The sequence below is a fragment of the Scomber japonicus genome, chromosome 7, assembly GCF_027409825.1.
Source record: "Scomber japonicus isolate fScoJap1 chromosome 7, fScoJap1.pri, whole genome shotgun sequence".
Taxonomy (NCBI): domain Eukaryota; kingdom Metazoa; phylum Chordata; class Actinopteri; order Scombriformes; family Scombridae; genus Scomber; species Scomber japonicus.
Genome location: NC_070584.1, coordinates 12,174,635 through 12,202,021, shown reverse-complemented (window position 1 = coordinate 12,202,021; position 27,387 = coordinate 12,174,635). Strand labels below are relative to the sequence as shown.

The window sequence follows — 27,387 nt, the reverse complement described above, 5'->3', positions numbered from 1 at the left end:
TAATTATGTGCATCTGTGCTGGAGGCCTCAGGCCCCCTCAGTCTGCTCTGTGGACTGCAGCAGGCCAAGTCAGGCAGCCATGGCTGGCTGTGGTTGCTATAGAAACCAGGATGTGTGTGTGTGTGTGTGTGTGTGTGTAGGACCCAGACATGCCCTACAGACTGGGCCAGCCTGGTCTCAGGGGAGCAGACCAGACATGACCCCAGTGAGAGTCTCTTTTCATTTAGGGAGGAGACGACAGAGATGGACCGGGGCAGGCAGGGCTCGACTCCTCTGCGCTCCCCCTCTGGCTTTTAGTTGAAATGGAAAGGAAGGCAAATGCTCCATAGGGGTAGCATAAGAAAAACGTTCTGACATAGTTACTGTGAGACAACCAGCTGTGGAAATGAGCCTTTTTGTACTGAATGTTTCTTTTTGTTTTTTTTGAAGACATAAAGGTCTCCAGGCTTTTTAAGTGGTCCATTTTTGTTCCTCGCGTTTGGTGGCTGCATGGTGAGTTGCCTGACAGGGGCTAGACATGATAATGAGAGAGTGTGTGTGTTCAAAAGATGGAGCAGAGGTGAATAAGACTAAATAAAAGGCCACATGAAAGCTTGATGGCTACACAGCGGACAGCATTTTATGTCTTCAGATTGAATGTACATGAAAAAAACAACGGTACCAGAATCACCTTTTTCCCCTAAAAAAACAAAGAGATAATAAACTAAATGTCATCTTTTAGAAAGAAAAGAAAAGGAAAAAACAGGCCAAGGCAAATGTACAAATCAAACCATCTTTTTTATTTCAAATGAATCACAACAAATGTCAAATAAAAATCTTTCTCTGTTCTGTTAGTGAAGCATTCAGCAAACATAAAAACTCAATCCAAAACATCAGAATACTGATAACTTGGCTTTACATGCTGATATTAATCCACATAACTGCATAAAAAATGAAAATAAAATGAGAGGGAGCTAATTCCACAGCAGCACTTGAACTTGAAGACCTCCACCGGCTCACTGAATCTCTGCTTCTTGTCATTCGCTTGCAGTAAATTTGTTAAAAGTTCTGTGACCCACTGAACCTGTGTCTTGTCACAGAGATTCATCAGATAATTAATCACCAATAGTTAAGGACAGTCTTCCCTGCTCTGCATCTTCTCATCTCATCTTAGACAGCTAGATGTTATGCAAAAAAAAGCTGACCCCTTGTGGCCAAACAGTGGAAATGCGACAGAAAACCTGAAATATTGAGTAGATTCTGCCAAAAGAAGATTGAATATGTAAAACCAAATTACACAGAGATCCAGTGCAAAAATAAAATATACAGATTTAATTACAACAAAAAAAAATGTAATGTGTGGGTCTTTAATGAAATATTCTATATCATCCAGTAGGCCAAATATTTAGACTCATTAATTACAATGTCTCATACATTTATAAATATCATAAGACAATAATGGACATAATATTTACATTATGAAATTAAGCGCTTCATAAAAACTTTGATAGCATTTAAATTATTTAAATCAAACTCGACCCAATATAGTGGATTACACACAGTACATCTTTGGCTGTTGCAGTATTTGATTGTAATGCATAGGGACAAATATTAAACACTTTGGTCTATAGTGAAAGTAGACTACCATAAGTTTTGTGACTAATAAAGTAAAAAGATCAAACTAGCATTATTTGGAGGAATTATATGAGTAAAGCTTAGCTTATCCACAATTACAGTCCTACGATGGAAAGAAACCTCTTTTTAACTTAATAAAGAAACCATCCTGTAAATCCCTGAGTCTCACTGATGCTCAGAATTCGAAAATGTCCTAATACGCAGGCACATTTCAACCCTTCGAAAAAGGCCAAAGCCCCAGCAACAGGTGATCTGGTCACATGTGGGGGAGATTGCCTCACCACCTTTGGGCTAACAGCTAAAACATTAAAGCATTTATAACAACAAGGGAATTAGTTGTGAAGTTTTACTGAGACAATGATTAAGTTGGGTTGATGTCATGTGTTTTTCTCCAGTGCTTTCTGCTTAATGCTGAACAATGAAAACATTTTTTTTTTAGATTATGTTTTTGGACACTTTTGCCTTTATTGGACAGTTACTGGCAAAGAGGCCCACAGGAAACAAGGGGAGAAAGAAATGGGTATGACGTACCATAAAGGCCCCTTGCAAGACTCAAAGAGGGGACGTTGCAGATATACGGATATATATGGCATGCACAGTAACCACTCGGCTACCAGAGCGCTCACTTTACTGTAACATTTAAGCAGTGGACACACTTTATTGTTATGTCTTTTCACTTCACCGAGGACTGCTTTGGAAAGCCAAACATATACGTAGATGTGTTTTGCACTTTTGGAGAAATTCAGTTGGTCCCGCTATGCTGCTGTTGCTAAAATTTCAGAAAAGTCACAGAACAAAATTAACACATTTCAGTTTGTATTTTGATTCACATTTGCTCCACACAGAAAAGAAAACACTAAACCTAATCAAACAAAAAGCAAAAAAAGTCTGTACGCATCTATCTCATCGTCATGGGATCAATCAAGTGATGCACAGAAGACTCTCCATCACCCAGAAGAGACCAGCTCTGTGTGAGGAGACAAAGAGAGGCTTTCCTCTCTGGGATGATGGGGACAAATGGACCCCATCTCGCTATCTTCTTGCTATGATTTGTGTATGTGTGTGTGTGTGTGTCTAGGTGTGTGTGCGCGTGTGTGTTTGTGTGTGTAAGAGAGCGCTGGTTTTGATAGAAGATAGCTGATTGAATGGGAGATGGTGGTAGACTGCAGTAGCCAGCTATCTATGCCACCCGTCACTTATCTCTAACTGCCTGAGCGCCTGCCCTCCTTCCTCCTCATCTTGTGGGTATCCAGCTTTGGCAAACTCCTTCGTCTCATTGGTTGGATGGGATTCAGGAGGGGTATGGCGAGCCGAATCGGGGTTGCTCATTGGAGAATGCTGCCTGAGGTGGTGTAGAGGAGGGGAGGTGGGCGAGGACATGTGCTCAGGAGAGCTACGCTCTGATTTGATGTGCAGGTTGAGGGAGGAAGGATGTGGAGATGATGAGGAGCAAGACTGAGAGGGGAAGGAGCACCCTCCACTGGACATCCTAGAAACAACAAGACAAAAGAAATCTGAGTTTGAACAAACATAATCAATTCAGCAATTATGCATTAAGTTCATCAGGTGCAATTTAATGACAGTTTAATGCTGCTGTTACAACATAAATAGATGTAATGCCTACATACAGTACAATCCATCCATCCATCCATCCATGAATATATATGAATGTGTGAATTCATATTTTATGGAGGAAATTATCTCTAAAATGTAGTGGCAGTCCACTTTAACGTAGCTAAATACAATCTTTCCACATTAAAAGCCTAGATGAAATGGCATTCTGAGTGTATCTAACTTCCGTACTGTGACATATTCTCAAGGATAGACAGGCAGGACATAATGTTGAAAGAAAGTCGATTTGAATGTTCAAATATGTTATATTAAATCTTATTAATTAATGGATGGATGTTATGCATTTTTCATTTCATCTTGACTTTGAACTGCTCTGTCAATGTATTTTAAAGTGCTCAGAGAGGGGGGATAACATAAATAATATCTTATTAACGAGAGATGATTTTTGCATATTGACAAATGATCGCCAAAACTTCTTAATTTAGTTAATTATTTTTTATTATTTAATTTCTTTTCTTGTGTTTCTTTCATGTTTTCCTATTTCATGAATTGTCTTTCTTGTTTTATTTGGACTATTTTGGGGGGATCTGCTCATTTGTTTTTTGAGGGAGGTGTTGCCTGACTGTTTATCATATTGTTTTGTGTTCCAGTTCTTGATTTTTTTTCTAAAGATGCAAATACTGTATGGTGATTACACATACTGATTGAAATCATTTGGAGATCTATATATATATATGGGTGCTCTATGACGGCCGTGCCTAATTATGATCTGACTGCACGAATCGATGCACAGCAACAGTAAAAAGCTCTCAGAAAAAACAACCGCCTTTTTCCGACACAATGGTATCATGTTACGCATTAATGTCCCTACCCTGGGCTTATATGAGGCCCATGTGGCTCCTGAGGTGGCTGCACTGGTTGCCAGGGATTCATTGCTCCTCGTTGTAGACTAACAGAGTGATAAAAACCAGGTTGGCTGTAATCTGGAGAGAAAAGACATGGATGTGAGCTGAGGTATGAAATAGAAAACTTTGAACAAAATTGATGTTGCACAGCAGACGTACCAGATGCCCCAGGGGAGGGGAGGCCGTAGCCACCCAAAGTGTGGCCCAGCAGCCCTGCCTTGCCCATAGCTACCATGGAGCTGCCACTGTGCAGACCCTGGTACAAGAGACCTCTCTAATGAACAGAGAAAGAAAAACAGTCAGGTTTTTAGTGATACAGAGATATCACATGCACAGAACATTTTTTCTATCATTTCTGTGAGTGGCGTGACAGTGTCACAAAGCTTGTTTTGCTTCGATTGGTGAGTTCATTGACTTTTGCTAGAGCAACACATTTAGGAGGTGCCACATACAGTACATGTTAGATTTACTAACACCCATCAGAGTAGATCACACTGGATAGTAACAGCTACTCACAGCAGAGTTGTGGTTAGCACGTGTGGTACCCATGCCCTGGTTAGCAGCCTCTCCACGGAGGTTCTCACTGCCCAGGTTCAGAGGAGGCGGGCTTTTAATGTCAAGAGCTCGATTCAGGTTGCCGTGGGAGAACACAGAGTAGCCGATGCCTACAGTATCCAGTGAAAGAGAGGAGCAGGAAGTGAAAAGAGATGTGAGCATGTTTCGCTTGCAGAGCAATTGTTTATTCTCTGTAATACATTCTTCTCCTCCTTCTGTTTCTGCCTCCATCTGTGATAAAAACAGAACTTCTTCTTTTAGGGTGACCTTTGCATTAGAATGTGGCCTTTATGGAATCTAAGATTTCACGTTAATTTGTTACCAGTGTGCTGATGAGCCGAGATAATCCAGTTTGAACTGATCATATATACTGTAATCTATTTCTTTATTTAAACAGTAGTTAAACTATATTAATGAATGTAAAAACACTATCATGAGCCATTTCATGTCAGTCAGTGATCAGCATCTAATGACATCATAGCGCGTCCAAATAGTTGAAGACTGTAAAAGAAGCTGAAATGAGTGGCAGGTGCGATAAATTCTGTACAGAAACCACAGAACTGGTTACAGCCGCTGTTAAACTGGAGGAGGGCCAGTTTCACACAACAGACCGACTGCATGTGTGGATTAGTGCACGCATACACAAACATGCACACGCGCATACACACACACTTCCTGTGAGTTCACAGCCAGCTGCACAGAGGCCTGACAGTATACATATAAATTTTACAGCGAGCGTTTAGCGAGACCCTAGAAAAGCATTTCATGGATTTTCACGCTAAATGATTTGCTTCTATTTTTAAGCAGAGAGAATGATCACTGCTCAATATTTCAAACATAAGGGAACTAATGGTAATATTCTGTAACACATTGCCAATTTGTAAATGGACAGTTATGAATTGCTTACATCTTCAGTGCCAGTGAATGCAACTGAAACATTGTTCTCCATTCAGTGGAGAGTTTTAATTTCATGCCAGTAATCATTTTCTAATACTAAGAGCCTTATTCTCCAAATAGTGTATGTTTAATGTAATGAAACTCTTCTTTAAACTTGACTTTTCTCCACACAGAGAAGGCAAACAGTAGCACAGTAAATGAGTGTACATTGAAATTGGATGATTTGCTTCAGTATTAAACTTAACTCCTCTTTTTTATAAATTGTGTGAATTTTTCGTTACAATTATGGAATACAGTTTGTAGCAATACACATGTAAAGTAAGTATTTTATACAGTATGTGTGATCTATCTGTCAGCTGTTGGTCTTGTACGCAGTGTGTTTGTCAGTATTATGAATCTCAAATTGGCAACACGCATTTGCACAAATAGTTACTTGGTATTTATAACAGTGTTAACAGTCTCCTTCTGCTCACCTGAGTGTGGAGACATGAAGGCGCTGTGAGTGTGTGGTCCAGAAGGGCTGGCAGAGCCGGGTCTGGAGCTCAGAGTTTTAAAGCCTGGGGGTCTGTGGGAAGCCATGCTGGATGCGGAGGAGTTGGCAAAGCCGTTCTCACAGCCTGCAGACACCAGGAACGGGGCCTCCGGTGAAAGCAGGGATGGAGCCTAAAGTGTAAAATATATACATTATAAGAATTTAAAAATGTCAGCAAGAGAAAATAAATGTAACTTTGGACATTTGAATCATTGTTATTATTTGGAAAACAGCAATTATGAGAATTCGAAGAATTAATGCTGAAACTTCATATCTTTCAGAGACATCCACTAATGACTCTACTTCCTTCACTGTATCACTGTATCAGCCCGAGTCAGCTCAGCGTGTATGTGCTCATGCTTGTGTTTGTATGTGTGCGTGTGTGTGTGTGTGTTTGTGTGTGTGTGGACTGACATAAAGGCGCTGGCGAGCCACAGAGAGATCCATTCCCTCACTGAGAGGATATTTGTCTGGGGCCACCTGCATGCTTTCTTCACTGTCAAGCTCTGAGCCGTCGAGACCGAGGCCTTTCCTCCGCAGAGTCTGATGCCGAACAGAAAGTGCACATGAAAAATGACCCAGAACAAGAACAGTACTAGTCAGAAAAGCAAGAATGACATATGACAGGTTTGCTTTTAAACACATCATTCCATAGCCATTAACTCTGACACTAAATCATGCTTTACTTTCATTTTTCATTAATAGTGGCTTGGACATTACCTCCAGTATGTCCGTGTTGGTGCGACTCTCGTGCGGCTCGCTGTACTCTGTGTATTTTAGCAACACTTTGTCCATGTCTGTGCTGGCGTACTGGAACAGACGGTTGGTGCTGTTGAAGATGATGAGGGCGATCTCACAGTCACACAGCACGCTCAGCTCGTACGCTTTCTTCATCAGACCAAACTTGCGCTTGGTGAAAGTCACCTACGACATGAAAAAGACACAGATGCTAATTTTACCTTTAACCTCAACTAGTTACGGATGATTTAAAACTTAAAAGATTATATACACCTTAAATATTCAGATCAATCCAAAGTCAAATATGTAAAAAAGTTGCATAAATATTTCCTCCTATTGTGCTGCAGGACTGTGAGATAGAAATAAATTGTGTTGTAGCAGAATTTACAAAAGAAAAAAGCAGATTAATGATATAGCTGTTTAAAAGCAATACGGCTTAAGGAAAATAATAATTATTTTATTTATATTTTAATGAAAAAGCAGAACACACAAATCCAAACCGATCACCTGAATATACTCACTCACAGTGTTCACAGTAAAATTTAATTTTTATATCCCAAAAAGCTTTTCTGTCCTCAGGCCTTCAAATCAGATAATGTAAACAACCAAAATGAAAATCAGCAGTACAATCAAGTTCCTTCTACGTATTTCATGTTTTTTTTTTCACACTGTTCACACTTAATGACAATATTCACGCTGCCATGGTAATAAGAACATACAGTGTTTACATCCATCAACAATTAACATATTTTATTAAGATCTAAATAAGCTTTGACTGTGATGTGATCATTTCTCAGTCTGTAATAACTGAATAAAATATATTTAGCCTCTAAGTACACAAAATCATACTGTGTATACTGGAAAATATATTCAATCTGTGTTATCAGATTTATCTTCTATCAAATGTATGAAAACTCATGTTTATTTTATTTAATTTTCAGCCGTTTAGTGGTGAAAAACAAATCTCCCTTCCACTTTTAGGTCTTCCATAATTTTCTTACATTCACAAAAGGAGTTCATTGTTTCATTTGTGTTGTTCCAACAATAAAAAGCTGACTAAGAGATTTTATTTTATATGTACAGTAAGTCTGACGTTCACTAAATGTGATTATACACCGATTTGGCTCCAAACACTCAAGACTTCATTTAAATCCAACTGAGACAAACATTTTGAGTTGTTTTTATTGTATCATAATACTGCTGGACTCTTAGCTGCAAGTGCACAACACTATATGTAAAATGACACCACTCTTCATTTATTTTGCATATCAGGCTCTGATCTTTGTGTGCTGTTTCTACCGACATGCAAGTCAGAGCTATGTCACTACTACTTGTGGAAGTCTATGAAATGTCAGAAAACAGTGAAAAAAAATGAGCCCAAAGGGACATCTTCAAATGTCTTGTTTTATCTGACAAACACCACAAAACATAAAGATACTCATTTGACATTTATATTGGCATTTTTACTTCATTAATGACTTCACATGTGTGTGATTTATGAATGTGTGTGAAAAGAAATATTGAATTGATTTTCTGTTTTTTACAATATATTATTTCAGCTCTAGTCACAAAAGGAGTTAATATGACATTTTACAAATAACACTGATGGTATACAGTGTTACTATTTTGGCTCTAATAAAGATAAAATATGTCCACCCACCTGTCTATTTCTCTGGTCCAGAATACGAGAAATCTGTATTTTCTTTCTTCCCATCTTCTCTGCCGTTTGACACTCTGACACCTGCAAGAGAAAATATAATAATATTATAGCAGCAGAAATGCAATGTTTGTATTATTGGCATTTATACTGCTGCAGTGAACATAAAAAAATACATGTAATATGAAACAAATTTAAAAACATTTCCTCCTCTAATTCAAGGAAAATAAAAGTTGTCTGAAAAATCTTTCTAGAGACACTAAGTCACATTTGATAGTAGCAGCCGCTGAATTGGTGGTTAATTATTGCACACAGAATCAGAGTCTTTCATCTTGAGTCTAATACTTTTTTTCATGATCATTCTGGTGGGAAAATGTCATCCATTTGGTTTAAGTGACTCAAGTCCCTTCCCCCTTGGTAAGGGCAGAGTGTTTATTTTTACCACCATGAGGCGATGCGGTCTAAAGTTAGAGCGGCCCTTGCCGGGCCAGCAGTCCACGCAGTCTGACACCCCCACAGTCTGGGTTACCCCCGGGCCAGCAGCACAGTGCTCGGCTGCACCACACAGCCCCAAGAGACAGGGTTAAAAATACAGTCGATAGCTCCTTTTAAAGGTTCAGCAGGCAATAGCTAAAACCAAACAGTACAAGGAAAACGGTGTGTTTTTGAAAGACGGCTGAAGCTAAAAGCCACCCACTCCTCTCTCATGCAGCCAGGTCAAAGAAAAAAAACAGGATTTGGAGGGGCAGAAGCCAGAGACATGGATGGATTGTGGTTGGCTTGAGAATGTCCATTTTTGAAACTCACACCCACTGTTTTTCTGTGTCTAGAAAACCCCCTGTGCTGTCTCTGCTTCTGCAGGGCCTTATAGCATTGGATACTATGGAGAAATGTGAAATCGGAGGATTATATTCACTGATGTTTTTGTACCATGAAACAGCCATGAAGCCACTCCACTGCAACACCACACAACAGTAAATCAAATGCATACATCAATTAGCTGCATGTTCAAATTGTCTCCATTTTACACTCCACTATCAGCCAAACGACTCTGTTAAGAGGTGGTCTGACTCCTCTGACCTGACCGTACAGTGCGTCTCCAAAGCCCAGAGGAGTTTTCACTGGTTTTCCCCCTAATACTGAACATCTATTGGACTTCTCTATATTTAGTTGCTTGTCCCTCCTGATGGTGCCTTAGCGGATATGGCGCCTGTGTTCCCACGACCCCTAAAGTGCCCGCTGTCCCTCAACGTAAGCTTGGCACACAGGCATCTTGAGCATTTCTGAAGGAATCCCCCTCTTTGCCCTCATTATTACCTTATAAAGTCCTGTGATGTCTACTGTGCTGAACATGCTGCAGAGACAAGACACACCTTAACACTGACAGCTGCAGATAAAGGCGGCATTGCCATTGTTCTCTATAGTAAAAAGAGAGCAAAGAGTAAAGGACCACAAAAGCCACCATTGGTCTGTCTACCTAACAACTCAGCTACCACAAAAACTCACAGCAGGTCAAGCTGTTCTCTTTTTCTTTTGGACCAGAAGTGAGACAATTTAACCTCATATCGGGGCATGTTAATGACGAGAAGAGAAGGAAGTGGGACATATGCTTTAAACAGGGCAGAAAGATCTTTATCTTTACAGAAAGTTCCTCTCCTCTCAGATATAACCAAACTATCACCACCACAGACAGGCCTGTTAAAACACATGACTAGCTGGATAAATATAGCGACACCTCCAGACAAACGGTGTAGAGTTAGCTATAGTACTCTATGTGGTTTAGTAAGTTCTATGAAGACCCAAAGGCCAAGACAGGCAGGAAAAGCGTGGCTGTGCCTCACACAGCAGCTAATTCTGGATCCTTTCTCGTACGACAACTGTCGTTTGAGGTCTGCATGAGCGCCACAACTAGCCAAGACGCACATACCCATAGTTTGTGACCTTTGATCTCTGGTTCAACTCCTGAGTACATCATCTCCATGAAAAGGAGATAATTAAAGGAAACAGGAGTGCTGTGATAACACATAAAAGAGAAATCACTGTGTATCCCGTAACAGTGCAATAATTGCACATACACACACATGTGCCCCTGGGTCCTCTAGCTTCTACGGGGAACCAAAGCACCTTTGTCAGATGCCTTCCCAGAGGCGAGACAGTGGAAACTGAGCACAGACACAAAGCAGCAGCACCCGCACACAGTAGCCCAGCTCTCTGTGTACGCTGCACCATGGGACCTTTGACTTATCGAAAACAATGCACATGTACAGAAACCTAAAAGCATGTGCATCAACAAACCACTCCATTCTAATACCTTTGATCAACTGCTTTGATGACACTCGTTAATATAACAGTATGTTCTTGCAAACTGCATGCATGAATGAGAAAGAAAAAAAAAAGTAGGGCATTTGTCGAGTATTGGGGGTTCTGCTTCAATGGTTTTCTTTCCATGAGTCATTCAGAGCATGATGGCAGGTAAATGTTTTAAAAACATGATAAAAACATGAAAGAATATCAGTGACAGAAACAAACCAGCTTACAACCCTAAGCAGATTGTAACAGCCTCATTGCACCGTGTCCATCACGGGGGCCCGCTTGAAGTGTTGGTTGTAAAATGCAGCAAAAATGAATATGACCTAATTAATGAAAGGCTAATGCTGGTGTTTTTAGTATGGGTACATTTCAAATGTTGCATGTTATGTTTCCCCACCACGGCCTTCCTGCTGCTCTCAAAATATTACTTTTCATTGACTGTGTAATGAAAGCGAACTGAAATACGTGCACTGAAGAGCAAGCTGTGCCTAGTAGTATGACGGCTGAATCAGCCTGGTAACGTAAATTCTAATTGATGGTGCTACAGCAGTGTGAATGATGTTTTCACTGTTTTAGCCGCTTTAGTAACTCTTGTGAAACTCTTATCATATCCCCCCAAACTGGCTGCATAAATAGAAGACCTGAACTCTATTTGCATGAACCAATACATACATCCTTTCAAACCAAGGGTTAAAAATAGCGTGATTGTCAAGGTTGGCACTGTCTTACTATTTCAAATCAAAACTGAAACGTATTTTAAGAAGAGGAAGCCCTTTCTTCATTTGTTAATACGTTTGTCACACTTTTGCGGCCCATGGCAGAGGTTTGAGTTCACAGCTAATGTCTCAACCTGAAGAATGCCATTTTTACATTCAAGTACAAGCAGCACAACCTTTTCAGGGTCTTCAGGGGTCAGATGGTTCATGTGGCTGGTTGAGCCTTTGCAGAGTAATGGTGAGGAAATATTTGTCTAATTTTAACAGGAGATAATTGAATTGCCTTGATATTTTTGATAGGGCCAGAATAGCAATGTGGAGCATGAGCTGAACATTTGATCTTTCCATAAAGAGTGGAAAAGGTTTTTCAGGACTCAAATTATCTGAGAGCCAGTGGAGTCTATGACACTGTGAGGATGAGACACACCTTAATGACAACTGACAGGAGGTAACTTCTTTCCATTAGCTATTTTGAGTAAAATTATGCAAGTAATTCAATTAGCAGCAAACCATTGAGCCCATGTGATGATGATGGTGAGTTTGATGACAAATGATTGAAATGGCAAGGAGGGAAGAGAAAGGTTAACCTGGGAGGGCATGACAATTAGTTAAGAATTACATTTTTATTAAATCAGCTTTGACTGTCAGTTTTAATCTATCTATCTATCTATCTATCTATCTATCTATCTATCTATCTATCTATTTATCTGTTTATTTGCACTAATAAAAGTGGGAAATTGCAATTTTGCTCCTCATGGTAATAAAATGCAGAGGGGGAATTATGCTACTACTTATAACAAAGAGTAAAATCTGGAACAAATTGAGCTGAGATGCTTCTTTACGTCAAGCCAGTCTATGCTGAATGGATTCAAAGGGTCATGGGATGCGTCTATATCCAAAGTTTGCAATGCAGAGCATTCGGCTCTAAAAATAAAAACTGTAAAAATACATAGCTTAAAAATGTTTGCGGATAATTAGGCATAATAAATTGCTGACGTCATTCAAAATAGACCGTTTAAGAATAGCCCGTCTGTCCCCGAGTTGCCAAGCATCTCTTTCTAATATAGCCTCATCTATAGGCTGCCCTCAATAACACAGCAACAGGTACTTTACTAACAGCTGTGGCATAAATATTGGCACACAGGGAAAACCCCGAGAAACTTTGCTCATTTGCCTCAATGAATATTTTAAAAAATGCTCAAAAACACAAAAACAGAGCATCTGATCTCACCTGTTACTCGATCTGGTTTTCTCCGTTCACCTCTGAGTTGCAGCCGCTCGATCAAGACCAATGAGAGAGGACCAGTTGCAAATCATAGACATGTGCAGGAGAAGTCTTGTCTCGTGTTCTGCTCTTTGTGTTGATGTGGAGACATTCACCTGATGCAGTAGTAGCGGATGGTTTAGGAGCGTTGCTTTCCAACAGCTGGCTGGCTGCAGCCCGCCTCTCTCTCTCTCTCTTTCTCTCTCTCTCTGTTTCTCTCTCTCTCTCTCTCTCTCTCTCTCTCTCTCTCTCTCTCTGTCACCACACACCGCCTCCTTAGACGCGCCATTGGACACACTCCTCCGCCTCCCATCTAAAACGCAGTAGTCACTCAAGGCTGTCAGTGAGTTCACAGCACAAGTTTCACTCCCTACAGTTTGTTTTTCTCTGTCTTTATGTCAGGGGGAAGCTAAACATGTGCACATTTAAGCGCAGTCAGATTTTGTTCCAAACAGCCTTGTTTATTTGGGATTTTGTTGTTGTTGAATTTCATCACTGGATGGGTGGGGAGGTGACAGTGGGCAATGGAAAGTGCTGTTATTTTTGATTTGCATATATTTTAAAAAAAGAACAAAACCAGTGATCCTCATTAATTTGGAAAGGTTCAAGTGTGGAAAGTCTGCTAAACAACATCTAAACCACATAGAAAAAGTGCAACTATGACACGCTTTTCTGTGTAGACCACCACCCTCTGAGGTTGTTGTACCACATTTGGGAAACCACCACTTATTGAGTTGGCATCAATGTAGTTCCTAATAATCTTCTCAACTGGTCTAAACATTGACATTTAATGACATATATTGATTTCAATGAATAAAAATGTATAGGTATGATTTAGGATAGAGGACCTCCAGCACTATCACTTCTTGTGAGAGTTTTTTCTCCCTCAGTAGATGGTATCAGGTCATGACAGAAATGCAGTTGGTGAGTATTTTTCAACCTTCTCTTATACAGAGTAACCAGCAGAGTTTCTCTTCAGTTTGTTTTTCCATCGTTTAATGATTGCATGATGAGTAAAACTTGACAACATGGTTAACTATGAGTTTAGGGTTTAATGTCTGCAGATAAAACAGACTACAAAGTGAACACTGGCTAATAGGTTTACAATCCGGCTATAATTTTAAGAGGTCCTGGAAAATGATCTCTGACCTCTTCTGCTTGTGACCCCTTCATACAAGTCAATGTCTCATGAGCCTTTGTCACATGTTGGATGAGTTGTGAAGCGTTCAGAGTGATTTTCGTTCACAGAGTGTTTCATTTGTACATCATTAGAGGCCTGAAGAGGTAAAACTATAGTGCATTAGACTAAACATTAAGGAAACACGCCAAGTTACAAAAAATTACAAAGCAAATGAATTTGTTACAATTATCCCTCAAACACATGTATGTATGTATGTATGTATGTGTATGTGCGTGTGTGTATATGTACATAACAGTTTAACAATAAACCTTATTGTAAAAGACTGAAATTTAATAATTATAAATAATTATAAATAAAACAAACATAGCGAACAACAAAAATATATGTACATTTATATTAAAATTTAATTAAGATTATGTATAAGATATACATAAAAATTCTGCCTGTATAACTTTTAAAAATATCAGTGCATATTGGATAACATACATGCCGTGGTGATATATCTGTGATAGACTAATATTGGCCGATAATATCTACTGACTGATATATCGTTGGGCTCTAGTAGAGATACATGCTCTGTGAAAGTTGTGTACCATCAATTTCTAGAAATGCAATGAGATTATGAAATAATATTAAAAAAGTCACTTTTCAATGACGTGATTTTTACTCTTTCGAAACAAAAATCTAAACTGATGGCATCTGTGTGAAAATGGAAGAATCACGGAGGGGATTTTACAGCAAAGCAGTCAACTGAAGCATAGCTACAAAAGTTATTTCTGTGTTTCTTTTATTAAAACTACAATCATGTGAGTTCATCAGTCAGTCATTTTAATGTTGGCGTGCGCATCATGAGAAAATACAACCGCAATAACTAAAAAAAATTAAAGCTGTTGGCACACAAGGCCACACGTGGCCTGTAGACGGTCATTCAACCAGATGGCGAAGGTTCAAGTTTATTGGCAGCGATTCATTCTACAGAAGTGTCCTTTGGCAATTCACTGAATCCCTGCAGGATTAATTAAATGTCATGTATCTGTACATTCAGTCTATCAGTATCATCAGTATAAGACCAGGTCACATTTGCTCCACCACATCACGGCTGAATTCTGCTGTTGTTATTGCTGTTTTCTTATTTGATCAATTGGAATGCATTTCAGATTATATTAATCAGTAAATATTGTGATTTTTTTCTACTTCACCTACACATATAAGCCTGTGGGTTGGACAAAATTACAGAATTGAACAGTTGGCAATAATCCAATACAACACTACTGTATTACCAGAGTCTCACAACTCTCAGAAGACAACTCAGGGTTAACAACTCTTAACAAACATTCACCACAAATATTAACATAAGCTTCACAAAATTATACTTTTTGGCAAGGCAGTTGCATTGGACTGGGTTATACTGTGGAGTTCTTAGTTACTGTGTTCACCCCTGTACATAGCAGATATAAACATATAAACACATTAATTAACCATAAACCTAACTATGATATAAAATCATCATGTTTGAGTGGTGAGTGCTGCATTGTCCACTGTTGATCTGGTGTTTTCTATGTTTAATCCAGTAATAGAAAGTGAATGGGCTGGGCTGAATAACAGCAAAAAAAGTAATTAAAAAAAAGCCAAAGACTCTAATGGAAAGCAGACATGCTGTCAGCATAATAGATATATTTAGAGGTAATAACTGAATCACTGCATGAGCTGCATTATTGACTATATTTGGGATGTGACACAATGCACCTCTAAAAATAATATAGTGACAATTTATTAGCAGAGATCATCTGTGGAAGTGTGGACAACAACTCTCTTTCGATCGTGCAAACACACAGACAAACATGTCGACACATAGGCTACACACATACTGTAAGTGCCATATGCACACACAGACACGCACGGTTTGAGATCCCGAGAGGTATCTCAAACTGAGTATCTGATGCAATAGTTAGCAACATCCCTGCAGACTGCCACAGCCTTTACCTCCAGGATTCATCTGAGTGGGTCCCGTCAATCTACCAATCCGACAGAGAATAGTACAAACTCCCATCTGTAAATACAGCCAGCTAATCACCCGCAACTAGAGAGAAATTATGTCTTTCCTCAGTGTGGTGTCTATGCAAATATATTCTTCATGAGCGTATTCGAAACGCTGTGAGAGCGTCACCGATCCAGGGACTGAAGGCTGAAATAAATTGGTTATTAAAAATTGCACAATACATACATAAAGCAAGAATGATAAAGTAGAAACTATGTATAGTGACATAAAGGTGCCTTTGAGAACTTTCCGTATCAAGTCCTTTTTTTTTTTCATTTTCCTGAAACTTCTCACTTCTGCTTTCAGCAACATCAGCCTCGACCCTTTTAGAGCATGTGGTGAGGCTGTCGAATTCAGAAATAGCCTGCATGGTCAGTGTACATATGTGAGAGCAATTGTTCACATTGTGTACCTTTATAGCTACAGTCTTATCTACATCTCAACAGAAAAAAGGTTACACCTTTACCCCTCCAACCCCCAACCTCTAACAGAACAATAGGGCCTCTGTAACACAGGTCACAAACTTTTAAGTATGTTAAGGTGCTCATACAGTCCAGCGGCGTTAAATGTCTTCATGAGAATATCAAATATGAATTTTAGTTAATCGCCTCAGACTCGGGGGGGGAAAAGTGACGAGTTTCACTGCACCAAAAATGATAAGTACAGGTGCTTGTAAAATCAACAAAGTGAACGCAATGAAAAAAATAGTGCATCCCTGCTTGGCTGTACATGTTTCCAAGGCAACTAGTGAAAAGTTAATCAGATTCAGAGAGTCTGAGAGGAGAAGGAATAAAAGGGGTATTCTACAATGAAGAGGGGTTAGCTAAGGTGGCTGCTGCTGCTGCAAATTCCTCAAAAGTTTGACTGTAATGTACACCGACCGTGGTGTCATTTTGCACAGGAACACGTTTAGACCTTTTCTGCATGTGTGGTCACTTTGGATGTTGCTTTGTTTTAATGTACGATATCAGTTTATCTACTTTCTTTTAGTATTAGACAGTAGATATCTCAGACAAATAGCCTGTTGATTAGAGCCAGAGTAATCCTTTAATCATTTTATATGAATGTGCCAGCCTACATCACAGCATAAGAAGTAGGCTAATCTAAAATAAGACAGCAGGCCTATTGTCATCATACCAAGAAATAGCCTTAAAATGTTCAAATGTTGGCTGTCATTTTGTTCTTAAAGGTGTAGTTCTGCTGCTTTTGGTGGTTGCAACTCACTTTCCTGAAAAGACTGCAATAATGCAATTAAAAATACACGTTTTCAGCCCTGTAGTTTTTCCTTTTTCTTTGTTGGGTGGTGTTGGTGTTTTGGGTTGAGTGAGTGAGTGAGTGAGTGAGCTGTGCTTCTCCCAGGAGCACGTCAAAGCATTGTTTCCGAGGATCCAAGAGAAAAAGTCCATTGTTGCTGCGAAATTTTTAATCTGGGGGATTTAAAGCACATCACATGCTCAGACAGGGCAGCGGGGCGCTCTATCCATGCTGAGGAGGAAACTATTCATCCACAGGGAAACATTTTTATACACACACTCGCAATGCCAGTGCACTTTTTCGGGACATCTATAGCAGTTTAGGATCGCAGGAGAACCGTGTTTAGAGCTCGACCGGGAGAGAAGGAGAAGGAGAAGGAGAGGGGGGGCGGGTGAAACTTTTCTTTCTTTATTCTGTGGAGAAAACTGACCGCGGGAGATTTATAGGACAAAGATGACGCACAAGCACTACAGCCAGCGCTCTCTGCTTGTTCTTTCTTTACTGGGGATCTTATCGGCCATCATGTCTGTTTTATCGGTCATTTTGATTTTCCAGCTGCAGTCTCAGCAGGCGGCAGTGAAGGAGACTCCCCCGGCCGCCTTCGCATCGGTCATACCCGCTGCTATCTGGGCAGTGCTGCTGCCGGTCTCCACGGTGCTCTCTGCTCTGGCTCTCACTCTACATTTAAGCTCTGTGGTGGTGTGTCTCCTGCATAGCTACTTCTCCACAGAGGTGTGTAGAGGAGAGCAGGATGCTGAAAGGTATTTAAGCCTGCTTTCTACGCAGCTCTTCAGCCGTCTGTTGGTAAACACCTGCAGCCGTGACCGTGACAACCCTGCTAACCATCAGACATAGTAGATTTAGAAAGTGCAGGTCAATTTGAAGCGGGCTTTAAACGCACCCGTAGCCACAGCCACACGGTTTATCACAATATTTATATGCAGTTTAAAGCAGTGGTTCTCAAAGTGAGGTTCGAGGACTGCCAGGGGCCCATGAGGAGTTTCCAGGGGGCCAAAAGGGAGAATCATTTCTTTTCACTGTAATTGCACCTATGAGTAACATAATGACAGAATGGATGACTATTGCACTTTCTGTGATAAAACATCTAAAAGCAAACATTAGAAGGAGGACCCTGGGAGAAAATCTTATCAAATGGGGGTTCATGGTCAACTATGTGTCAGTTTAGGGTCCTTGATAGTTGAAAGTTGAGAACCACTGTTTTAAAGTCTTCACTTCGTGTGTATCTTGAAATAAGAAAAACATTATTTGTCTTGAAAGATTCTTCAGCAAGAAAAGCTCATCTTTGCTAAATTAAGTACACTATAGCATACTTACCTACCTATTAGCTTATGGTTGCTAATGTTAGCAAACATTATAGCATAGAAGGCCTATAGTCAATTACTGTAAGTACTGGTGCTGCTGCATTTTTAGCACTGCCCTGTATTCTTTTAGCCATAGTTGCTACTGTTCAGCAACATGAAATATAATATTTATTACTATGGTTTCTTTATGGATTCTAACATTTTTATCTCCCATATATGTAAATGAAGTAAACAAAACTTAAAACAATATTCAATGTAAGGTAAATCTATATCAAAAACATAACTTTCAACTAACGTCATCTTTGTTACGAGGCTATTGCAGTTACATCCTACAGAGGGTTTATTTTCTGCTTACTCAGTGGTTGACACTCTTGCCATAAGTATAAAATAACATTTAATATCTGTTAAGTGTAAGTTTATCTTCTTGCCCACATAATCTTCTTTAATCATTAAGAAACCGCAGTCTTTCCTGGTTGATAAATTTAACCGTAGTCAGAAAACAAACTTTCAGAAGAATAAAAGAGGCGTCCCTATGTGTCAGAGTGCAGAGGCCCGCAGTGCAATGTTGTTGGTCGACCCCCACCTCTCAAACCCTATGAAAACCCGTTTAAACAATGGCCTTCCTCTCATTATGCACCCCACACACGGCCTCTAGCTGGCCCTTTCCCACGTCGGTTTACAAATCCAACAGCAACAGCATATCTGAATATTAATTAGCTTTGCAAAATAGCCACAGTTTAAGTGCATTCCACACAATCAATAATCTAATATTTTCAAAAATTAAAAAATGGCAGAGAAAATGTTGAGTATATGATAAGAGGCTCAACACAGAAAATATGATGCATAAATGCCTTTTTATTTATGCCACAATGACAAAACAAACTTCGGAGGCGTGACATTGAATGTATTACATTTGTTTCCACAGAGCTGACTGGTTCCTTTTGGACAGCAGAGGTGTGCGACATGTGGCCATCGGACTCTTCTGTCTGGGGGTTTCTCTCTACTTGGCAGGTATGAACTAAACACAGCAAACCATGATTCACCGCAAACTGATGATGGTATTTATGTGATATGGCGGCGTGGTTTTCCACAGCTGAGGCAAAAAAACAGCACTGTAGCTCTCTCTCTCTCTGGTGCACCCAGCGAGTCCCAGAGAACAATGCATTCTTTGACCAGCGTCCATGACTTAAGTGTTTTTAATGCTGAACCTGGCAGTGCTGTGGTGCTCTGTTCCACTGAGCGGCTTGTACTGAGGGGGTCAGTGGAGGCAGTCACTCCATTGTGATGAGGAGGTTATGACCCCCCACTTCAGGCTCAATCAAGACATAGCAGAGCAAGGGAGTGTAGCAGCAACACCAAGAAAACTCAGGAAGTCACGTCACATCCCAGAGTTGTGCCTCTCTCCTCCTTCCTTTAGCACGCCCGAGTCCATCGTCCTTTTCCTGCAGGCAGACAAACAACAGCTCAGGAAAGAACGACCATAAAAAATAAATAAATAAAAAACAGCTTTGTAAATGTGAAAAAATAACGTGCAACTAAAAAAGAAACAAACGTTGGAAGACTTGCAGGAAACCAAGATAGAAGTAAAAATAAAAACCTTTAAAGCAGGGGTGGATCTAGAAGCTTACAAGATCTGGAGCTAAGACCAGAGCACATTTTGCACAGAATTGAATTTTACTGCATTGTATGACTACTGCAAACACTAGTAGTAGAAGGGATTTACTTTGGTCCTTATTAACAATTTTTCAAAAAGAATGCATATATAAATAAATAAAAACAAAACAAAACATACTATAGACATAAAATTTCACTTTCACATATTTCGTAATAGTGCCTCAACCGAAATGTCTTCAGAAGTTTCGTTCTTAATCATAATCGTTATTAAATTCACTCGGATTCAGTCAGCAGCTGTTTGAAGTCACTGTTCAGAAAAAGTGAATTCAACCAGATGTTCTCTTTAGCCATCCCCTAACTCTGGCTCTGCTTTAAGGACTGTTTTGAGTATTTGGTGTATTACAGATAAGAGACTCATATTTAGGGCTTTTCTATATTTAATTTCTATGTTTTTCTCATCTTTTGCTTGGCAGCCATGTCCATCTTTATGCTCCTAATATTTGAGGTGGAGACGGGTATTGCCAGTGCTTGTGTCCTCTCCTCTGGGATCTTAATCCTGCTGGTGGTTGTGATCCACGCTCTGGTCAAAGCCTCCCATACTGGCAAGCACAACCACCTTGACACCCTGTATCAGAATGACCACGGAAACACCAACGCGCCTCTCTCTCGGCCCTGCGAGCTCAAAGTCGGTGTGGACAAGCCGCGAATTCACCGCAGTCATTCTCACCTCCAGCATCAGATCTCCTACATTCCATGTAGCAACCCCAGACAGCGAGAGCAACACCAGCACCAGCAGTACTCCCCATCCGGAGGCTCACAAGGCCACGCTGGTGATAAAGACGGCTACAGCAGCGGGGGCAGCTGCCCTCGAATGCACAGGACCCTATCTACTGAATCTGGTTTATTGCAGGCCCAGGCTAAACCCTGGAATGGGGTCAACAATGAGATGAGGAGTGTCCTTGCACGTAAGTCAGGGATTTCGGCAAAAGACTCTACTCTTGTGTGACATAAAGGAAGTTGAGCTCCTGGTTAAAGACGATGATGACATTTAAGTACGTCACTAAGAAAGACTGCTAACAAATGTCAACTAAACACAGACGTAGAAGTGTCACCTTGTACCTTTTTACTGTCAACATGTTTGTCCTGACTCATTCCAGACAACGTGGGAATGAGAGAAAAACTTAAGACTTAAATTTTCCACATTTATCAGCTGATTCGTCCCCTTCAGATTATAAAGTGTTTTTAACTTGATGGAGAACATAGTGAGCCTGACTTTTGTATAGTTTGTAGTGTTTTGTATGGATGAACTTGATTTAAATCTCATTTTACACATCAATGTTGCCCAAATATCAACTTGGCAAATGTATGGCTTTCATTGTAATAATGTAAATACTTTATTTCACTGGATTTGGCAGTTTTTTTGCCAAATATTTGAGCACACACTGCAGGTATGTTTTGTTATATGTTCCAAATGATTATTCTGTCAATAAATGTATTAGTTCTTGAAAATATTCATCAGCTTAAAAGTAAGATGATTTTGGACACATATATAGGGCATTAAAATAATGTTCACAAGATCCTGTCATCTGAAGGTAATGTTTACTCAGTTTTGACAAAAGCTCTTACCTAGGCCTGAATGTGAAGGAACTACTAACCTTAGACACCCCTGTCCAGATGTCATGAGGAAGCGGGTGGGGCATGAGGAGCAGAGACAAGAGAGGAGGGGGGGGTGTCATCATGTAAACTTCATGCAGGTATCAGGGGGGGAACAAAAAAGCACAACACAAAACATGAAGCTCCCATTCATGACAAAGGGTAGCTCAACAAAAGAAAAGTAGCAGTTATTGGGGTCTGGTAAATGAAAAAAAAAAAACTGGAAGAAAATAGAAGGTTTATGTTAGCTGATGCGCCAAAATATAAAATGATGTAAATTACAAATAAAGGATGAACTCAAATAATGTAGAAACAAAAGTTATACATGACTCAAAGGTAAAATATGGAGCAAAGAATAAGTGGAGGAGGACACATGGGTGGATGTTTTGACACTTTTGTAAGGGGTGGGTGATATTGAAATGAATTCCAGTATGTCTCTATTTCTGGTTTGTGTGTAAACCTGAACATATATTTGACGAAGTGTTAAAAAACGTATCGTACTCTAAACGTTAAACGCACACTGTATTATAGGAATGTTTTATCATCATTAAAGCTCATAAACAGGCTTTGGAGAGTTTACACCGTTGAATACGTTAAAGCATGTGATCTAAGCAGCATCCTAGGCAGTTAGATGAGGGCCAAATTTGAAATATGATAAAAATTTGGTTTAAATTAATCTATCAATCAATCAATCAATCTAATTTGAAAATGTGTTCTTGTTTTTTTCCTGAAGATTGTTTTTGAAATTTTGAAAAGAAACAGACTTCAATTCCTACAAACAATAGCAAAAATGGAACAGACTAAACACTAATGCTCCCAAGTGAATAATACTTTAAAAACAAAACCCTTGATGCTGTTATACATATACTTTAATATCATTAGAATATCAAACGATGTCCAGCCCGACACTGTGGACACCAGCATGTGTCAGTCAACATGTTCACTGCTGCCTCCTACCTGCGTCCTTGAGAGTTGCCTATCTGTTCCTTCATGCTGATGGCTTGACGGAGGAGGCCGTCAATGTTTTTGAAATATAAGCTGCTGTTGGTCATGCTCTTCACAGCACTGCAAAAACCAACAGATTGATGAAAGCGTTACCGGTCATAGCAGCGGTCCGATAAGATTCAGCAAATATGTACTGTAGCTCAATGTATCATCTTACCTGCAAGCATACTCTACACTGTAGATAGCTCCTTGACTTTGCTCCTCCCAGCTCTGCATGTCTGTCTGCGTGAGAAATGGGAGAAAATAAAACAATTCTAGATAAAGAGTGCAAGCCCAATATGACACTAGCTTCTCTGTTGTGTTTCAATTCAGAGGACAATGGTTAAATATTTAAGTGACTGTTCACAAACAATCACTGAGAGCAAATCTGACTAAAAAAAAAAAAAGATTAACATATTTTACAGCTTAGTGTGCAAAAGGAAACACAAATAAACCCGTTTTAAATTCAGGCTGTATCTCTAACTTCAACAAGTCACTTCAAGAATTTGCATGACCATAAAAAAGTCCTACTACTCCTACATACTATCATCTTTTATTCTGTTATTTAAAAAACGGACCTGCAGAAAACCACTTAAACACATACTCTCTCTATTGCCGATACTGTACTGTGCCATTTTTATGCCAATGTATGCCTCAGTTTTAACAAATGACTTTGAATAACTTGTCCATGTACTTCCATGGCCTGCAACTAATGATGTCTAAATAATACTGGTTTGTGTCCAATATCTCACAAAAAAAATCATGGGCCTGATTTACTAAAGATCCTAAATAACGGGTACCAAATTGTGTGTGCAGTGCAACAGATTGCACATTTGGTTTGCGTGCATTTTGTGGGTGATCAACTAAGAATAACAGCGCAAATGACAACAGGTGCAGACAGCAGTATTTAAATCAGGGGGTTGCGTGTCTTAATGGAGAGTTTGGACGAGCAGAAAGCCGGCAAGCGCAAAATGAAATTTGATCCCTCGGAATTAGAGGTTCTAGTGGAAGTGGTTAACAAGCAAAAAACATCAGAAAACTTGATATATGGGAGAGTGTTTGTGACAAAGTTAATGCTGTTAGTAAAACCATAAATAGCAATAACACGGGTAGAAAAACCCCTGCATATACTCTCATTATACCTCTGTCTCCTCCTCTCCACAGTAACAGCAGTCATCTGTGTGCAGCGTGCAGCTAGTAGATGCCTGCACTTCAAACGTTTTATTTATAGATGCAGTTACCGTCAGTAAAATGACCTTCAATTTTGGTAAATCACAATGTGTGTGCTAAATTAACATATTTGCATTTTCTCCTCCCTGTATTTTGCAAATATTCATTATTGGAAAAGTACTAAATGGACAGTGCATATTATCTTGTACATTTTAAAGATGCAGGCCTCAGTGCGCTGGGTTAGTAGATCAGCTTGCGCATTTTTTTTTGCAGGTGATGAGTTTACACGTTTTTACACACGCAAACCTTTAGTAAATCAGGCCCTATGAGCAGACTAGTCCCCTAACAGTGCCATCTGTTCACATCATCTTAACATTTTCTGATGGTTCAGTTTACAGTAGGACAGCTGTCTTAAAGTCCCCCTCCATTCAAAAACGTATTGTTTTATTCTTGCTCATACAGTTCAATTCTTAACCAGTTATGAGCTAAAATTATAATTGCATATTCATATATTCATAATTTTTTAACTGACAATTACACTTTTTTGTGGAAAAACCCATCCATTCTGTTCCAAGCAGGGTGTTTCTGGATGTAATACATGTCTGGATCTTTAATGATGTAAAAGTCATGCAACCAGCAACAACTCAGAACAGCTTTGATGTGTTTTGTTGTTTCATGATTAAAAAAAAAGAAAAAGAGAAATATGTATATGAAATTGATTTGCATATTCATAGATTCTGCGTTTTTAGATTAGCAGTCACTTTAAGGATTTTAATGAGGTAATTTGACTTTTTTGGGGAAAAATCACATCGGATACAAAATGTTATTCCAAGAGGAATATTCTCATATATCTTAAAATGTGTCTTGAGTGCATTTTATTTTCATTTAAAAGGCTGATTATTCGTCTGACGTCTCATATTGATGTTTGATGCAGGGTTTGTAACACAGACTGGATACCTTGTGCTGCACCAGCTCAGGCAGCGACCTCCTGACGTGCTCCTGCAGTCTGTAGAGAGCCACTGACGGCTCGTTAGCCAGGACGTACATGCTCTCCGTGAATTTGTCAGTCACTGGGGAAAAAAACCCAATACAGTCAAATGCTCAGAATACATCACGTATGACAGAAAGAAAAAACACGGATAAAAGAAACCCAACAGCAGCGGCGGACATGGACAAAAGAGGATGTCAACACAACACTGTCACTGCGTTAGCTTAGCGGCTAATGGGAGCGAGCAGCGTTACACAATAATAATGAGGTAAGTTATCTGCTAATGTGGCTGCTCTTTACCTCTTCTGACTTTCAGTTGCATCTCCTGGTCCTCCATTATGCAAGCTGCTTTATGCAGACTCAAACTGAGAAACAAACAGACCGCAGTTGAACCCAGGTTGTGTCAGCTGATAAATGCTACTTCCGCGTTTCTGTTGTCATGTGCCACACGACAACATTCCGGACAGAAATATCGATGATTAAAAAAATAGTTCTTCCTTAAAAAAACAAAAAACAAACAAGTGCTAACATGCTGTACATAACGCGCGATCAAACAAATGCAGCGTTTTTATTGTTACAATAATTGATTTATTTGATAGTAAATTAACAGTGACATTAGTATTATGTTTTCGGGACACTTCGATCACCATCACGGTCCGTCGTCAGATCTGAAATAATTTACTTTCAGTTTTCCCAAAAGGAAGTTAGCGCAAATTGGGCAGTGTGGTTGAATGTGGTGAGTAGATTATGTCACTGGCTTTAAAAACGTCATTTTTAATCTAGTTGTTTTTGCCCACTTTTCCCCGTTGGTGGCAGCCCCACGTTGTTGAGTTGCTCATCTCTTGTGTTTATTGCAGTGATCATGGAGGCCAAAGGTGATGAGGTTGCAGATGGTCAACATAATCTATCATCTAACGTTTCTTCCTCTGAGTCCAGACAGGAGAGGTCCAATGGTGACTGTATTTTCAAAGATGCTCCTATACATGAACTCTTGATTGACATATGTTGACTTTTTTTTCTGTGTAACATCTGCAGTCAACTGATGTTTGTATATTTTTATTATGAATATTCTGCTTCCACTGACATTTCTGTGTGAATGCGCTTTTCTCCATATTCTCCAGAGAACATGGATACGGATGAAGATGGTTTGTTCAATCACTCCACCACTCTGACCAACAAGCAGCGTGGGAATGAGGTTACAGTACGCCCAGCAACATTAGACTGTGAGTACTGGCATTAATAACGTGCTTTAGTGGCTGCTGACGTCAAGACATAAACAATCATGGTATGTCACTGTCTTGACCGTATGAAGTTATTATGACTTTTATTTTCGTCACAAGCTCTGTCCATACATCAGCTGGCAGCTCAGGGCGAGGTTTCACAAGTGGCTGCACATCTGAGTAAAGGTGAGCAATCTTGATCTCACTAAAACAAGACACAAATTATGCTCAGTATATAAAAACATCCTCCTGATGCACTGTAACCTGGTTCATGTTGCAGACGGTTCACTGCTCAGCAAACAGGATGAACGGGGCTTCACGCCTCTCATGTGGGCAGCAGCGTTTGGAGAGAAAGCAGTGGTGGATTTTCTCTTGGAAAAGGTAAGAAGTTGCTGGCACATTTGACTGAGACACATATATACACTCTCTGATGCGTTTGTGATTTGTGTTTTAGGGTGCAGATCCCAAAACTATTGCAAGGGAGAGAGAAAGTGCCCTGACATTGGCCAGCTCTGGAGGTTATGTGGACATTGTTGAGTCTCTTCTCAGACACGGTGTAGATATTAACACCTATGACTGGGTACAGTTTTACATTTCTTTATGTCACACATTATTATTATATATATTCTTCACATATTTTATGAGTATTTACTGATGGAAAATTGTTGCATTTTGATCTCAGAATGGGGGAACTCCTCTTCTATATGCCGTACGAGGAAACCATATCAAATGTGTAGAGGCACTCTTAGGTACACTACTTTTCTATATCATAAATTATTGACAAATTGACAGCAGACTTGTTTGACTGCCTCTCTAATTGTACTGTACTGAACTCTTTTCAGCCAAAGGGGCAGACATGACCATTGAGTCTGACTCTGGGTACAGTCCAATGGCCTTAGCTGTCGCCCTCGGACACAAAAAGAGTATGTTCAATCTTTTAACTGACAGATGGGTTTTTTAAAAAAAAACACTGTAAATAATGTTTTACTGTATTAAATATTTTCCTTTTTTGTTTTCTAGTTCAGAAAGTGTTGGAGGACCATATTCTTAAACTCTACAAGCCGACAACATGACACTAGCTAAAATAAATAAAGGGGAAGGACAGTTTGACACAATCGACCTTTAACCAGCTATCACCGGTGGCCAGATGAACTGTCACAACCAAAAGTCTTTGTTGTTTTTAGTAAAGTGCATTTGTTAATTTATAGATTGTTTATTCGATTTGTACACATTATTTTGTATG

General features: G+C 39.6%; 4 protein-coding genes across 6 annotated transcripts; 2 read left to right on the top strand and 2 right to left on the bottom strand.

Annotated features, from left to right (window-relative positions):
- Window positions 1–2,687: 2,687 nt before the first annotated feature.
- mef2b (myocyte enhancer factor 2b) lies at window positions 2,688–12,928 on the bottom strand. The gene is made up of 9 exons (XM_053322866.1): window positions 12,728–12,928; window positions 8,474–8,554; window positions 6,796–6,999; window positions 6,490–6,618; window positions 6,017–6,206; window positions 4,608–4,756; window positions 4,251–4,365; window positions 4,058–4,169; window positions 2,688–3,103 (listed from the first exon to the last, which is right to left on the bottom strand). Exons 2-9 carry the CDS (start codon window positions 8,525–8,527, stop codon window positions 2,791–2,793), a joined length of 1,266 nt encoding a protein of 421 aa, XP_053178841.1. The 5' UTR covers window positions 8,528–8,554; window positions 12,728–12,928; the 3' UTR covers window positions 2,688–2,790.
- Window positions 12,929–17,516: 4,588 nt separating this feature from the next.
- Window positions 17,517–21,776, top strand: tmem221 (transmembrane protein 221). Its single transcript, XM_053322869.1, has 3 exons — window positions 17,517–17,954; window positions 19,441–19,526; window positions 20,603–21,776. Exons 1-3 carry the CDS (start codon window positions 17,647–17,649, stop codon window positions 21,133–21,135), a joined length of 927 nt encoding a protein of 308 aa, XP_053178844.1. The 5' UTR covers window positions 17,517–17,646; the 3' UTR covers window positions 21,136–21,776.
- Window positions 19,404–25,343, bottom strand: borcs8 (BLOC-1 related complex subunit 8). 2 transcript variants are annotated; one of them, XM_053322874.1, is made up of 6 exons: window positions 25,225–25,343; window positions 24,894–25,006; window positions 22,945–23,009; window positions 22,740–22,847; window positions 21,785–21,873; window positions 19,404–19,957 (listed from the first exon to the last, which is right to left on the bottom strand). In XM_053322874.1, the coding sequence occupies exons 1-5, from the start codon at window positions 25,259–25,261 to the stop codon at window positions 21,807–21,809; spliced, it is 390 nt and encodes a 129-aa protein (XP_053178849.1). In that variant the 5' UTR covers window positions 25,262–25,343; the 3' UTR covers window positions 19,404–19,957; window positions 21,785–21,806. The 2 variants fall into 2 exon arrangements, with proteins under 2 accessions (XP_053178849.1, XP_053178851.1); XM_053322876.1 differs by lacking the exon at window positions 21,785–21,873.
- On the top strand, window positions 25,066–27,289 carry rfxank (regulatory factor X-associated ankyrin-containing protein). Of its 2 annotated transcripts, none has more exons than XM_053322871.1 (9): window positions 25,066–25,192; window positions 25,782–25,877; window positions 26,046–26,147; window positions 26,265–26,330; window positions 26,425–26,525; window positions 26,599–26,724; window positions 26,827–26,893; window positions 26,987–27,067; window positions 27,165–27,289. In XM_053322871.1, exons 2-9 carry the CDS (start codon window positions 25,787–25,789, stop codon window positions 27,215–27,217), a joined length of 687 nt encoding a protein of 228 aa, XP_053178846.1. In that variant the 5' UTR covers window positions 25,066–25,192; window positions 25,782–25,786; the 3' UTR covers window positions 27,218–27,289. The 2 variants fall into 2 exon arrangements, with proteins under 2 accessions (XP_053178846.1, XP_053178845.1); XM_053322870.1 differs by lacking the exon at window positions 25,066–25,192 and adding an exon at window positions 25,452–25,660.
- The last annotated feature ends 98 nt before the right edge of the window (window positions 27,290–27,387 follow it).

Coding starts and splice junctions, on each gene's coding strand:
- tmem221 (XM_053322869.1), top strand. CDS start 17,647: ATGACGCACAAGCACTACAGCCAGCGCTCTCTGCTTGTTCTTTCTTTA. Junction 17,955..19,440: donor GGAGAGCAGGATGCTGAAAG/GTATTTAAGCCT, acceptor TTGTTTCCACAG/AGCTGACTGGTTCCTTTTGG. Junction 19,527..20,602: donor GGTTTCTCTCTACTTGGCAG/GTATGAACTAAA, acceptor TTTGCTTGGCAG/CCATGTCCATCTTTATGCTC.
- borcs8 (XM_053322874.1), bottom strand. CDS start 25,261: ATGGAGGACCAGGAGATGCAACTGAAAGTCAGAAGAG. Junction 22,848..22,944: donor AGTGTAGAGTATGCTTGCAG/GTAAGATGATAC, acceptor TGGTTTTTGCAG/TGCTGTGAAGAGCATGACCA. Junction 21,874..22,739: donor GGCAACTCTCAAGGACGCAG/GTAGGAGGCAGC, acceptor ACCTGCATGAAG/TTTACATGATGACACCCCCC.
- mef2b (XM_053322866.1), bottom strand. CDS start 8,527: ATGGGAAGAAAGAAAATACAGATTTCTCGTATTCTGGACCAGAGAAAT. Junction 7,000..8,473: donor TGGACCAGAGAAATAGACAG/GTGGGTGGACAT, acceptor TTCATGTCGTAG/GTGACTTTCACCAAGCGCAA. Junction 3,104..4,057: donor GGGCCTCATATAAGCCCAGG/GTAGGGACATTA, acceptor TGTTGTTTCTAG/GATGTCCAGTGGAGGGTGCT.
- rfxank (XM_053322871.1), top strand. CDS start 25,787: ATGGAGGCCAAAGGTGATGAGGTTGCAGATGGTCAACATAATCTATCA. Junction 26,331..26,424: donor GGCTGCACATCTGAGTAAAG/GTGAGCAATCTT, acceptor TTCATGTTGCAG/ACGGTTCACTGCTCAGCAAA. Junction 26,725..26,826: donor ATATTAACACCTATGACTGG/GTACAGTTTTAC, acceptor TTTTGATCTCAG/AATGGGGGAACTCCTCTTCT.